Source organism: Hyla sarda, chromosome 2 (assembly GCF_029499605.1).
Source record: "Hyla sarda isolate aHylSar1 chromosome 2, aHylSar1.hap1, whole genome shotgun sequence".
NCBI lineage: Eukaryota > Metazoa > Chordata > Amphibia > Anura > Hylidae > Hyla > Hyla sarda.
The window spans coordinates 339,709,498-339,725,282 of NC_079190.1; the positions used below are offsets into that span (position 1 = coordinate 339,709,498).

At 40.2% G+C, this 15,785-nt stretch overlaps 1 protein-coding gene across 5 annotated transcripts in view; it reads left to right on the top strand.

The window, feature by feature from the left end:
- The window catches only part of REN (renin), an 84,807-nt gene extending 69,907 nt beyond the window's left edge, over positions 1-14,900 (top strand). For all 5 annotated transcript variants that reach the window (XM_056558132.1, XM_056558130.1, XM_056558131.1 and 2 more), the window contains 4 exons: positions 5,766-5,888; positions 7,622-7,766; positions 11,084-11,182; positions 14,419-14,900. In XM_056558132.1, the coding sequence (XP_056414107.1) occupies positions 5,766-5,888; positions 7,622-7,766; positions 11,084-11,182; positions 14,419-14,580 (529 nt within the window). In that variant the 3' untranslated portion in view covers positions 14,581-14,900. The remainder of the gene's footprint in view (positions 1-5,765; positions 5,889-7,621; positions 7,767-11,083; positions 11,183-14,418) is intronic.
- Positions 14,901-15,785: the final 885 nt, after the last annotated feature.

Here is a 15,785-nt window from a genome sequence, read left to right on the forward strand (position 1 = left end):
CCCCATGACGGTCCCATAATGGAAGTCTATGGGACCGTCTCAGGTTGTGTGCACAGAAAGTGGGAGAAACAGTGCACAGCCATGTGAATCCTTCCACTAGTCCTAGCGTTCAGTCAGGCTTGAACACTCAGATCCCGACCAATCAACACTTTTGATATGTCCATAGGACATGTAAAAAGTTTTTTGAAAACTCAGGTACCTTTTAAGGGTGTGTTCCCAACGTGCAAAGTTATACCCTATCCACAGAACAGAGGATAAAAAACTGATCGGTGGGGGAAAGTTGGCTACAAATTAATCCATTCTGGGGTCAGATTTTCTCCATTCTCATGATTGGTGAGGGTCCCAGTGGTCAATTAACAGAGTAAGTTAATTTGATAGCTTTATCTGAAATAACCTTGGGGTGAGATACAACATTAGGCTGGGTTCACACTACGGTTTGTAATTACAGTTCCCGTATACGGCTGGGACGATGGGGTGGGTGGGGCTTACCACGTTTTTGCCTGCGGTCGGGAAACCGCATACGGCCGAAAAAGCAGCCGACCGGAGGCTGCGGTTCACTCCAGTCGGCTCATAGACATACATTAACTACGGTTCCCTATACGGCTGAGTGCGGGCCCGCGATTAAGCCCCGCCCACCCCTCCTCCCAGCCGTATACGGGAACCGTAATTACAAACCGTAGTGTGAACCCAGCCTAAGAAACAATATAACAAGCAGATTTATTAAGATAAGAATGGTTGGGTAATGTATCAGATTGAAACAAAATAATAGAAAGGTATTGTATTAACCTGTTGGAAGTTAAAACAAGAACTCTGCGCATTACATAAACAGTGTAATTCACAAAGCTATGCCATTTGTCCAAGTCCCATTAAAGTCAATGATAGATACGCAAATTGCAAAACGTATCTACTTTAGCTATTTTGGCTTCCTGACCACCTCCAGCAGCCTCAAACAAATGGGGAAACCCACAAATGTCCCAGATGGGAATGCAACTTTAAGTTTTAAGGAGGATTCATATCTGTAATAACTCAAGGTCTGTCCTGGGTGACTAAGCTTTTGTAAATGTGTTTTTTTCAAGATGCAATTGCAAATTTTGTAGTTCTCTTAAAGTATGAACAAAGGAAGTTTTCCATTCTTTGGTTATCATGTTTCTAGGTGCTAGAAAAATATGCAAGATTAGTAGAGTTAGATGAGTAGGGATGAGTGGAGTTTGGACGAAGCAGAGGGCTAGCAAAAGGCAGGGGTTTAATTTAATTGTAAAAATCTGATTAATAAATAAATATATAAAAACTGTAGACCAGAATAAGCAGACATTGGGGCAATCCCACCAGACGTATGCATAGTTGCTATGTTGGCCAATACCTCACCATCAATTATCACTGATCAATGTGAGAAAACTGAGCTGAGGTTGGGTGCCATCTAAAAGGGATTTTCTGGGAGATTTCCGAGTGGTTTGACCCACAGGAAATACCTTTTGTCTCCCTGCGATTGCTAGGGTCCTGTCATTTAGAGAGAAGGAGTTTCCAAGATCTAATTCCCATTTAGTTGTATGAGTTGATCCATTTAGAAGTTGTGGTTGTGTTAGAGAGTTATAAAAGGTTGAGATTCCTCCTTGTAAAAGAGTGGTAATGCCTAAGGGCAATTGTTGGAAGGCAGAGTTTGTCTAATTTTCAGCTTGACAGAACATGTCTCATTTGTTGCTAAAAATGTTAATTAGAAATCCCTTTATTTAGTGCCAGTGATTCAAAAGAAACCAATTGATCATTGTTATATAGACCCTTTATCTTAGGAATTCCTTGCACTTTAGAATATAGGCAGTTATTCGGAAGTTCGGATATTGATATCATATCTGCTGAGACAGTAATTAGATAGTTTTAAGCCAATATTGAGACTGTGATGTCTAATGAAGTAATATTTTTTATTGAAGAGGGGGAAAGGGAAGGGCAGGTGAAAAGTTATAAATAGATTATTGAGGGTTGAGAGACAAAGGTCTGGTCCAGTTCATCCCAACTCTCCATGGTGTTTCGGCACCACAAAATTTTCATCTAGGATGAAAGACAGATAAATTATAATTTAATGTTGGAAACGGCCATTCCACATAACCGTCATTTTGAGTCATGATTTTGTATTTAACTCCTATATCTTTCTACCTGACTAAATGAAAACTTTGAGAATTTGTTGCAGCTTATTAAAAAATTCATTGGGGAAAAGGAATTAAAACTATGCAGGACAAATATAGAATTTTTATGAGAACAATTGTGCTTGCCAGTGAAGTAAATGGTTTTCGAAATGTTTGGTGAAGGAAAGGAAGTTGTGGTTAAAAGGGCAGTGTAGTTTTTTGAAAATAGAGGAATACTAGGGTGAGTAAGTGAGTGAGTTCTGGGTTCTAGTGTCTATTCTCAGATTGCATATAAAGGATTTGGTTGTATTGACTTCATAAAAAGGAGACCTGTCCACATTTTTGGAGCACCTTTGGTAAGGAGATGAATGGTTGAGAAACTGACAGAATGACATTACAAAGTGATATTATCTGCAGATAATCAGATTTTATAGATATTATTTGGGGTCTTAAATTAATGCCATGGATTGCCTCATGGTTTTTGAAAGTGGCTTCCTAGGGCTGCATTCTTGCCCCTCATTTTTGCAGTGGTTGTCTGATCACATTAGTTATATTAGCTGGGTCAGAGAGGAAACCAGATAACTGTAGCCATGGTGTTTCTGAGCAGAGAGCTAATATAGCAGATAAGATATTACTAGACATCACAGCAAAGCCCCCTCATAGAGATGAATGGATGGGTGTGTTTGGATAGGGGATAAGATGTCTAGCAGCGAAGTACCCCTTTATTTTATATAGGATTACAGACATATATCACTAATGGACTGTTTCAAGTGCCTTTTCTGCATCTAACACAGAAGCAGAGAAGCCACTCAAAGACATTTCACCCACTGTGCTATATTGAAAGGTGTTGGGTACCATGAGAAGCCTGTGTGCCAGGCACAAAACCCACTTGGTCATGGTTAATAACTTGAGAAAAAAGTTCATATCATTTTTTGACTATGATTTTGGTAGATATTTTGACACCAATATTTAGCACAAAAAAAAATGGACAGAAGCGAGAGGGATCAGTGGGAGGCTCTCCTAGTTTAGAAGGAAGTGAAAGTAGCTTTGAACATTTCTTGAGGGAAATGTGCCTTTTTTGCTGCTTTTATAATGTCCATTGGAAAGACTATGTGGGCAAGGAGACTTAGTTGTGCTTTACAAATTTCTTGGGATGAGATAGGAGAAAAATAGTTTCTGGTTGTAATAGCAAATCATGGATAGATCTACAGAGGATAGAAAAAAAAAAGATTACCTTTTCAGATGGTTGCAATGATGAAGATTTGTGTAGATCGCATAATGTTATATAGTACTCAAAAACTTGTGATTTTGGGAAAGCATTGTTTGAAAGGAGAGGCAAGTAGGGCACCTGTATAATCTTTATGTAATAAAAGGAGAGTTGTAATTTTGTGTTCTTGTTATGATCCAATTTAGAGGTTTAGTGTGATTGAAGCTGTGATTGTGAAGTTATTTTCAATAAAATAAAAATAGATTAAGAAAGAGAAGTAGCTGAGCCATCCACATATATTTAAATGTCTTGCCAATACATGCTCTGTTGAGTTTAATAACTATCCCCTAGATGTCACTGTTCTCCAGCAAAAGATGGTAAAATAATTACTGGTTTCTCACTGAACCACATTACGAACTCAACAAATGTATTTTCTTATATTAACAATTTTTTGTCAAGCCCTCTATGTGCATCAATCTCTGTTTTTGTTTTTTGTCCTTTTTTAAATGTAAAAATAGAACAAGTTTAGTCTAACAGAGATAAATGGACAATGTGTTCAGCAAATAATGATGTCAATGTCTATTACTTGGTAATATTGTTAATAATTGTGTTAAACTTCCAGACATAGCACCTGGTAGAGTGAGGGGTTGTTACCTCAAATCTGAAAGGGCTGTGGCCCTTTGTTTATACAGGGTATGTGTCATCCGTACAAGACTTATGGTTTTAAATCAAGTTTTTATCTTAAACAAGTAATGATGATTTTTTTTTTTTTTTTATCATTACTTTCCATAACAGTCCCTATATATAAACTAATCCGAAAAACTTGCAGTTTGGCCATAAAATTTATAATAAGCTGAGGTTTTGAGGTTTCCTATTCTGTACAGTTCAATGTTCCTCCTTATTATCATAGACAGAATTAGAGTGCAAGGTGACACCAGTGTAAAGATAGGACAGGATCCACTATTCAAATAGGTTCCACAATTCACAGCTCTCTTCATCCCCCTCCCTGCACACTGACCTGTGCACTGGACACACTGCATGCCTAGAAAACACTTCCACCTTTTAAGTGCACAAATATTTGAATTCTGCACTTAAAATATCTCCTAAATGTATGGTAGAAGGGTCCATCCACATGCCTTGCTGAACCTGCACTTGGCTATGAACTCCCAATCACCTACATAGCCAGGCCATCAAACCATAATACAACCATCCTGACCTGCCTGCAGCACCAAGACCACTGGGTGGCATTAAAACAATCTTGGAGGGAGGCCTACATCAAAATGCTCCTCAACCACCCAGGTCAGGTACAGATAAGTGCAATGAGCCTTACACACAAACACCTAAAATCAGGGCTAAGCTCTGCTTGTCAGACACTCTGGAGCTACATTCTTATTGTCTTCCCCTACTTCCCCATATGCTCAACTGACGATGCTAGTAAAGTGTGAATGACTCCCCACACCTTCTCAACCTATCATATACAATTGGGCATCTAAGGTTTGGCAGACCCTAAAAATACTAGTGTTTTAGCAGTGACTCTTCCATTTTGTCTCTGTGGCAGCAATAAAAAGGCATCATCCAAATTTGTTTTGGAAACATTGTTCCTCATCCTAAGATTGCTTTGGTTGGAGGTGACCATTCTTAAAGATCTGTGAGTTAAAGGAGAAGTATTGTGCAGAAAACCTTATCCCCTATCCAAAGGAAAGGGGAAAAGTTTTAGATTGTGGGGGGGGACTCAGACCGCTGGGATCTCCTGCACGGGACCCACCCTCTCCCCGGGAATGGGAAGTGTCAACCCCAGCATTAAACGGTAGCTGACATGCCCCCTCCATGTATCTCTATGGGAGAACTGGAGATAGCTGAACGCTGTATCTCCGTCTCTCCCATAGAGATACATGGAGGGGGCATGTCAAATGCCCTGTTTCCAGGGAGAGCCAGGAGCCAATATAAGGCTATATTACAGGTTATGACATCCCTATGAGATATTCTTGTTTTTAGTCATCTGTTTATTTTTTTGGGAAATACTAAATGTAAAATGTGTTGTGTGTTTATTTAAACATGTTTTTAAAAAAATGGATTAAGAAAATCAAAAGTTCTTTTACAAGTGAAATAATAGATGCAATTGCACCCAATCAGCTTTGTCATAGACACTTTGCGAGGCCATTTGTACTTGCTATTTCAACCAGTATACTTGTACCAACCCTTCTTTGATTTGTTTGACCTGTTGCATGGAGCCATATAAAGGGGACCTATCATCTCTTTCATCCTGCCTCAAGCATGAACAGCACAAAACAGGAGCAAACTCTCTTAATACACCTCTATGAGACATTGTGGCTTAGGCAGCATAAAACTGATGACAGGTTCTTTCTTCTTCTATTTTTAGTGCATTTTCTGTAATTCTTCACTTTAACCACTTATGCAGTATTACTTGTATCCTGCTGCAGGGATTCTCATCTAAACCCCGGAGGTGAAATTATCTTTGGTGGATCTGATCCTAATTATTACACAGGAAGCTTTCAATATCTTAACCTTAAGAAGCATGGATTCTGGTATATTAACATGAAAGGGTAAGAAAAGACAGAATAATTAGATTACAAAAATGCACAGTACAAAGTTCATGCCATGTGTTCATTTATTATTGTCAATACAAAAGGAATCTGCTGCTGTGTATACCAGGGGATTCAGTGTTTAAAGGGGTACTCCGGTGGAAAACTTCTTTTTTTTAAATCAACTGGTGCCAGAAAGGTAAACAGATTTGTAAATTTCTTCTATTAAAAAAATCTTAATCCTTCCAGTACTTATTAGCTGCTGAATACTACAGAGGAAATTCTTTTCTTTTGGGAACACACAGAGCTCTCTGCTGACATCTCTGTCCATTTTAGGAACTGTCCAGAACAGCATATGTTTTCTATGGGGATTTTCTCCTACTCTGGACACTTCTTAAAATGGACAGAGATGTCAGCAGAGAGCACTGTGCTCGTGATTCAGTAGAGAGCTCTGTGTTCCAAAAAAAAAAAGAATTTGCTCTGTATTATTCATCGGCTAATAAGTACTGGAAGGTTTAAAGGGGTTATCCAGGAAAATACTTTTTTTTATATATCAACTGGCTCCAGAAAGTTAAACAGATTTGTAAATTACTTCTATTAATAAATCTTAATCCTTTCAGTACTTATGAGCTTCTGAAGTTAAGGTTGTTCTTTTCTGTCTAAGTGCTCTCTGATGACACGTGTCTCGGCAAATGCCCAGTTTAGAAGAGGTTTGCTATGGGGATTTGCTTCTAAACTGGGTGTTTCCCGAGACACGTGTCATCAGAGAGAACTTAGACAGAAAAGAACAACCTTAAATTCAGAAGCTCATAAGTACTGAAAGGATTAAGATTTTTTAATTGAAGTAATTTACAAATCTGTTTGACTTTCTGGAGCCAGTTGATATATAAAAAAAAGTTTTTTCCTGGATAACCCCTTTAAGATTTAATAGAAGTAATTTACAAATCTGTTTGACTTTCTGGCACCAGTTGATTTAAAAAAAAAAAAAAGTTTTCCATCGGAGTATCGCTTTAAACTTATGGCTCATGGTATAAAGACAACAAATCGAGTCAGATCAACATCACACATGATAAATTCAAATCCATGCTTATTTCCAAATGAATGCAAATAAAGACAAATACATGGCACTGCTTAGTTGCCCAGGCAAATAAATCCCAAGTATAACTTATAAAATGTATCTATTAATAAAATAATATTTCCTTTTTATAATGATAAAGCATATCGCCAGGATTTTCCCTGCAAGGTCCAAATAGATTCCCACTATCCACAGAATTGAGGAGTCACAGTGCTACTAAAGTTGTGCTGCTCTGCTATAGATTCTCCCAGCAAAGTGACATTCCCAGTCACCCTTTAAGCTGGAACCATAGCATTCATTGCCTTGAGCAGAGGATGGCCAGAAGTGCATCTGTGTAAAACTACAAAAGTGAAGTTTGTATTTCCATTTGAGGGATTGGTGGGAGTCCCATAGTGTGGATGTCCACAAAATGTTAAGTTATTACGTTTTCGGCCCCGGCATATGCTGCCGGGGCTGAAAATATCACGCTGCCACTCAGCCCATCGCCGGCCAAGTTGGGACTTAGCTGCGGCCGGTGATTGGCTGAGTGCAGTCAGGTAGAGGATCGCGGCGGAGGCCAGAGCCGGTTACCGGGGGAGCGAAGGAAGGTATGTACCTGTTTATTTTTTTACTGCCAGCAGTATGGACGATAATTTTCCTATTCCTGAGTTCTCCTTTGACTAACTTTAATGTCCTGCAGGGTGTCAGTTGGCGCAGAGGTCCTTTTCTGCAAAGAAGGATGCACAGTGGCAATAGACACGGGGGCAGCTTACATCACTGGCCCTGCTGGTTCAATATCTGTCCTCATGAAAGCAATAGGAGCCGTTCAACAGCCTGAAGGCGAGGTAATGGAAATAGAAACTTGATTTTCCTATTTCTTTAATATTTATTTTATAAATTAAGATGTAATATGAACAGAAAGAAGATCAGCCCACACAGATTTAACATGATGCTGATATCTAAAATATCAATGAAAAGTATCATAGAAGGGCAGTTCGTAGAGCATTTTTTATTCTTCCATTGGTTTCTGTGATCAATACAGATGATTTAACCATCATTTCAAAAACTTCTGCCACATAATATGATAATATAATATGATATGTCTGAAGTTTTGATCAATGGTAATCTGGGTGCTGAAACCCCCAGCAATTCCTAAAACATTTGTGGTAAAGGTGTGATGAAGGGCAGATGTTATTACCCTAGGAGCAGATGGCATTAACCCCTTGTGTTTGTGATGCCAGGGCATGGTTATCCTCTACACAACCAGAGTTATGGCCGCTGGTTCCTGGGCCGGACGCGGGGCAAATAATCAGCTTTACTGAGGCAGACAGGTGTTATAGTCTTTACAGCTCAGTTAGGCCCAAGGAGATGACCAGTTACTTAAGGGCTCGCTGGTACTTGTAGTGGACTTGGACTGAATTATGCAGACCCATGCTGACTTTAGCAGACTTGACTGATTGGACTATGACTGACTAGACTTCACCCCTGTGGTTGCTTACCAGGCTTTGATGTTAACTTGAAAGGGCATTAGTGATTGCTGCGTGGTTAGGCCTATGTCTCCCTTAGAAAACCAGACACTCTCAGGTCTTGACTGTACTGCTCCTCAGACCAGAACTAGCTATCTCCTCCCTGCTATATAAGGGAGCAATTTGAAGGACTCCCATATGTCTCCCTGCAAGTCACCTGGTCACTGGCACCTTCCCTGGTTACATGACTTGGTAACAACATTTAAAGGCATATGTACATTAGAAATGCAAAGGAATAAATAACATAAGGCACTGTTAACCACTTAAGGTACATAGCATGGAGGTGGACCCAAGCGACACTGAAATAGAGTCCACCACACAGGACAGAAAGGGTACAGGAGAGCAACTCCTGTACTGGGCAACCACACATTGTTAAAGGGGTACTCTAGTACTAGACATCTTATTCCCCATCCACAGGATAGGGGATAAGATGCCAAATCACAGGGGGTCCGGCTGCTAGGCCACCCCTGATCTCCAGCCCGACTCCCCGGCATTTCAAACATTTATGTTCAGAATGCTGCCTGTGTTAGGCTTCGAAGGGGCCATGGTTGACATGCCCCTCCATTCATGTCTATGGGAGAGTGTTCTTGTATCTCCGAATCTCCCATAGAAATATTTGGACGGGGCATGTCAGCCACTGCTTCGGGCTGTGGTCAACAGTAATCAGGCACGGAGTGAAGATCGCTTCATGCATGCGGATTACCAGGATGCCATGCAGCAGATCAGAAACTTACCAGAGTACCCCTGTCCTGGTCGTGTATTGATCACACATATACAAAGCTCAAGAGAAGACAGAGCTCTGCCAACTGTACTGTAACTGTAGTCAGTCTTACAGGTGTCCTTCACAAACTATCCATTACAAAAAAACAATGAAGGGTCCTACTGAATGATTGCAAACAAAGAACTTAAAAACCCTAAGAAATTGATACAGAAAGCATATTGGAAAATTGTCTAACTTTTCTTTATCCATAAATAACTTTTGAACCAGTTGCTGAAATGGTAATATCTCTCTAAACTGGTAATACACATAACACAGATGTTAGCTTAACTTTTATTGGCCAACAATGACCTCCCCAAACTCTTGCATAAACATGCACATTGAGACTGGCTACGTATGACAGGGAAAGTAGCTCCTGAAAACCTTGGACAACAGCAAATCTCCAAGGAGAACAAAAGATGACATGAAATCCACCATGTCTGTTTGCACCTCTGACATCTAAGCTGCCCAAATAAATATTAGAATATCTCTAAACCAATATGTAGGAGCGACTGTACTTGGGATTTGTGGGATCACATAGAGGTATGAGTACTTGTGAGTAACCCCCCCCCCCTGAGTGGATAACATTCATGAAGTTAGGCTATGTTAATATCTGCATTGTGGTTTTTATTTATAATGAAAGCCACAATATTATAACAAACTATATTAATTTCTTATGTGATTCATTGGGTTCCACTAAATTCAATGTTTTAAAGGGAAATATAGTGATACTCGCAGAAATATTTTTCCTGTCCAATATGGCAAAGACTGAAACAGAGGCTCCGAATATGTCTTCTGATGCAGATGTGAATAGAGCCTTATGTTGCTTTGCAGCTAAGCAGTCAGAACTAGTATGTCAGAACTGGTAGGTTTGAAGGGAACGTGTCACCTATTGTTTTTTTTTTATTTATTTTTATTTTAAAGACAGATAATGAAAGTTGTTGTTTTCTAATTTGTTTCAGTTTTTTTATTGTATTTATTTTTGTGCATTATTATGGGGGCTTCCATCTTGCCTGAGCTGCTTTAAGACTAGGACATAGGACATAGCTGTACAGAGAGGTAATAGAAGCATATTACACAGTACTATAGCTAGACATTATGGGCTCATCCACTCCCCCCCCCCCCCCCCCCCCCAAAAAAAAAATGGAAGTTTATTTTAACCCACCTAAAAACAGTTTCCTTAAAGAGAAACTGACAGCCTGTCTACCTGCACTTAATCCAATACACTGGGTTATAGTGCGGGTGAACAACATTAAAAAGAGTGCTCACTTAATTTAATTGGTGGAGTAGTTGTAAAGTTATGTCTATCGCTATTTCGCTGCTGTACGCAATAGAGGCAGGGAGCCGACTTGCTGAGCTCCCCTGCCTTCTCAATATTCAGCGCCTGGCTCACCCCCATGATGAATATTTAAATTTCTTTAAATCTGCTGGCATGTAAGCGTTTTGCTCTTTGTCTCGCTACACCCAGCCCGGCAGGCTGTCACTTCCTAGTGACGTGAGAGTGAAGAAATTTGAATATTAATATAAAATATTAGTATTAAACTCCTTGATAGAGTATATAAATATGTAAAATGTTGAGTATTAAAGTAAATAAGTGACAGCACGGACAAGTGGTAACAGTACAAAGGTAAAAATCTGTTCACATTTCAGTCTGCTAAAACTTGCCAGACCGGTGATAATACCATTTAGATGATAGCAGGGTCTCTATTTCTGCAAAATAAAAGTTCCTTATTTTTTTTAATCTTATAATCAATATGATTCTCTGGTCTTTGATCAATATGATTCTCTGGTCTTTGATCAATATGATTCTCTGGTCTTTGATCAATATGATTCTCTGGTTGGCTTCTTTATGTAAAGTGGATGTTTATTTTTCTTCCAGTATACCATGGACTGTGATAAAATCTCCCAACTTCCTGACATATCCTTTCATATGGGAGGAAATGAGTATACACTAAAAGGGGAAGCATACGTCCTGCGGGTAGGTGACATAGATGACTTTTTGAGCGTTTTGTACTTGCTGCACATACCTGCACAATTGAGCTAAAAATGTCTTCTTTATTATTTCATACAGAAATTAAAGGGAACCTGTCATCAGATTTTACCCTATATAACTGGTGGCAACGTGTAATATGGGGTAAAATAAGTTTTCTTACCATGTTTGGATGTTTTCCTTCACATCAACTATAGTGCAAAAAAATTTAAAGTGTTCTGTGCTGTATGTTATTGAGCCTCAAATAGTCTTCGGGGCATGAGGCTGTGGTAGTCATGGTGTCCTAGCCTATAATCACACCTATTCAGGCGAAACTGACAGCCAGGGCACACTAAATCTCATCCAGCCCCTGAATAGGCATGATTACAGCCCTGGATGCCAAGATTACTTTGCAATGCAGTACACCCCAATGACAACATGAAGTTCATTAACATACGGCTCAGGACGTGTAGGTGGACATCCGGACATGCTAAGGCTGGGTTCACACCAAGTTTTCTTAAATACGGTTCCCGTATACGGTTGGGAGGAGGTCGGGAAACCGCATACGGACGAAAACGAAGCCGACCGGAGGCTGCGGTTCACTCCGGTCGGCTCATAGACTTGAGCCTTGAGACATTAAATAAGGTTCCCGAAAACGGCTGAGTGCGGGCGCCGCGATTAAGCCCCGCCCCCCCTCCTCCCAACCGTATACGGGAGCCGTATTTAAGAAAACGTGGTGTGAACCCTAAAAAAGCTTATTTTAAATCTGGTGACAGGTTTCCTTTAAATTGCTAACAATAATAGCTCAACTTACAGCAAGTGTCTTGCCATCAAAACAACTGAAACCCCAACAAAACCCTACCAGAAGCAGTTATAAGTCTATGAGGCCAGTTGGGCGCCATATATATCTGTCATATGATTGATCCAGCATAGCATCATCCGTTCTGTTCATAATGAACATAGCTTAGCAAAACAACAATGTATTGTACTGTACAGCTTGCAAATAGTGAAAAATATGATCAGCTATTATTTATTTGCCATACATTTTAAACTGTTGTGATTTGCACATGCACGTGCACTTTTTGGGAGCATTAGCTCACTATTGGAGCTACCTTTTGCCTAGTCTCAGATTCCAAATATCAGCTAACTGCTGTATTGTGTTTGATTTTAGTTCTCTTGAATAAGTCTTATAATCCTCCGCTCAGCTCAAGCCTCCAAAAGTCATTTACCACCACAGACATAAAAGTGCCCTAATGCCCCTTAGTGCTCTCCTCACAGAAAAAAAGTGCCTACTTTATGCTCATACATAGCAATAGTGCCCCCTTAGTGCCTCTTTTAACTTATTTATGCACCTCTGTGCTCCCACACAAAAAAGTGTCTGTGACCTATGAGAGGCATATATAGCTGGGCAGCAAACTGGTACCCATAGTCATAAGTGCCTCAGCCATAGTAATAATAATACCATAGTATGAAACCATATAATATAATACATATAATTAAAAAAAAGATGCAAGGGGATTGTTTTAACTGTCTTACCAAACCTTGCAAACAAAGAGTGGGTCCCACCACGTAATTGAGCCTTGAAACACTGCCCCACCTGCTAGCTATGTAGGGCTGTATCTGCCATTAGGCACCTGTAGGCATATGCATAGGGCTGCAGTGTTGGGGGAGGCAGCACTTAAAGGGGTACTCCCCTGGGAAAACATTTTTTAATCAACTGGTGCCAGAAAGTTCAACAGATTTGTAAATTACTTTGAGATTTACCATGGATCTCGCCCATACATAAAATGGGGAAATCAATCACATATCCATAACACAGAGTTTCCCAACCAGGAAGCTTCCAGGTGTTGCAAAACTACAACTCTTAGCATGCCTGGACAGCCAAAGGCTGCCCAGGCATGCTGGAAGTTGTAGTTTTGCAATATCTGAAGGCACCCTGGTTGGGTAACACTGCCATAACATAATGAGCAGCTGTGGCTGCAAATCTGCAGGTAAACTTTTCAGCAGTTAGGCTAGGTTCAGACTACGGAATTTCCGCCGGAATTTTCGCTTTGAAATTTCCGGCAGAAATTCCGCTTACTATAATGCATAGTGTAGTGAATGGTTTTCCGTTCACAAATTCACACTTCGGAATTTGTGAAGCGGAAAATCCGGATGAAAAATCCGCTAGAAAATTTCCGCCTGAAGAAAGGGGTTGCTCTTTCTTCAGGCGGAAATCCTAGCGGAACACATAGCAGTCTATAGGAGACTGCAGTGTCCGCGGCGCAGGCGGAACTCGGAATCTCCGGGCGGAAATTTTCTGCCTGGAGATTCCGTAGTCTGAACCTAGCCTTAGGGCTCCTGTGGATTTAACCACATGAGGGGGAGGGATTCAATTTTTTTCTTCAGCCCACTTATTAAAAGGGGTACTCCCCTGGAAAACATTATTTAAAAAAATTTTTTTTTAAATCGACTGGTGCCAGAAAGTAAAACAGATTTGTAAATTACTTCTATCAAAAAATCTTAATCCTTCCAGTACTTATCAGCTTCTGTATGCTACAGAGGAAGTTATTTTCTTTTTTAATTTCCTTTCTGTCTGACCACCGTGCTCTCTGCTGACACCTCTGTCCATTTTAGGAACTGTCCAGAGTAGGAGCAAATCCCCATAGCAAACCTATCCTGCTGCTGACAGTTCCTAAAATGGACAGAGGTGGAGCATATAGTCGCTCATAAGTACTGGAAGGATTAAGATTTTTTTTAAAGAAGTCATTTACAAATCTGTTTAACTTTCTGGCACCAGTTGATTTAAAAATAATAATAATAATAATAATAATAATAATGTTTTCCCGGGAAGTACCCCTTTAAGTGAGTGGGCTTAAGAATTTTTTTTATCCCTCCCCTCATGGGGTTAAATCCACTGGAGCCCTAACTGCTGAAAAGTTTACCTGCAGATTTGCAGCCACAGCTGCTCATTATGTTATGGCAGTGTTACCCAACCAGGGTGCCTCCAGACATTGCAAAACTACAACTTCCAGCATGCCTGGGCAGCCTTTGGCTGTCCGGGAATGCTAAGAGTTGTAGTTTTGCAACACTTGGAGGCACCCTGGTTGGGAAACTCTGTGTTATGGATATGTGATTGATTTCCCCACTTTATGTGTGGGGCGAGATCCATGATAAATCTTCAACAAAATGTGCATTTTGTGCCACATATTAAAAAGATGTACAATCGGTTTACACATACTGTATGTCCTTTTTTTTTCTTGCAGCAATTACAGTTTGGAGAGGAAGTCTGTTATGTTGCATTCTGCGGCCTTGATATCCCTCCTCCCACAGGACCACTTTGGATCTTGGGCGCTACATTCATAGGACAGTATTACACTGAATTTGATCGTCACAATAATCGCATTGGATTTGCTACATCTCTCTGAATGCAGTTTATTATTTTAATCTCAATAGCCACACAGACTTTATCATTTATTTAAGCTTGTAGATCAATATTGGCATTATTTTTTTTTTTGGTGTTTATATGACTATTCATTATAGTGCATTGTGTATATCCAGTTTTAGGGTCAAAGATTGGCCAAGGGCTGCGTAGCCTCCAGTCTTCTTGATGATGATGCCACAAGATTTGCACACCTGTATTAGGGGATTTTCTGCCATTTTTTTCTGGAGGTCCTCTTGTGTACGTTTACACGTACAGGATCTGCTGCATATTTTGTGCAGCTGATTTTGCTACCCATTAACTTCAGTGTGTAGCAAAATCAGCTGCACCAAATTTGCAGAAGATCCTGTACATGTGAATGTACTCTAAGCCTGAATGAGGACCGTTAGTGGACAGCCATATTCAGATCTCTCCAGAGATGTTCTATTGGGTTTAAATCAGGGCTCTGACTGGCCACTCAAGGACATTCACAGAGTTGTCCCTAAGCCACTTCTGTGTTGTCATGGCTGTGCACTTTAGGTAAATGTCCTGTTGAAAGGTAAACCTTAGGCCCAGTATTCTGGATAAGGTTTTATATCTCTAATTTGTTCCTCTAAGCTTTCCATCAACCCTGACCAGTCATTGACAGCCCCATGCCCAACAGCGTGATGAAGCCACTACTACGCTTCACCACAAAGATACTATTGGGCAGGTGATGAACAGTGCCTGGTTTCCTCCAAGCATGACCCTGAAATTTGAGGCCAAAAATTTCCATCTCGGTTTCATCAGCCTTGAAAATCTTGTTTTTCCACAATCCAACAGTCCTATAGCCTAGGACTATGTGTTTTTTTTTTTTTTTTTTTTTACAAACTTCAGGTCACCTTTTACTTAGGACACGATTCTTTCTGGCCACTCTGCCATAACACCAAGACTGGTGGAGTGATGCAGTGAAGGTTGACCTGGGAGTTTCTCCCATATACACACCGAATATTTGGAGCTCAGCCAGAGTAATGATTGGGTTCTTGGTCACCTCTCTTAGCCACGTCTTTCTCCCCAGAATAATTAGTTTGGTTGGCTGCCAGCTCTAAGATCAATTCTGTCTCTGAGCTCTACAGGCAGTTCTTTCTCTCATGGTTTGGTGTTTGCATTGCCAGCTACTGACCCTTTTATAGACAGGAGTGTGTCTTTCCAAATCAATGGAATTTACCACAG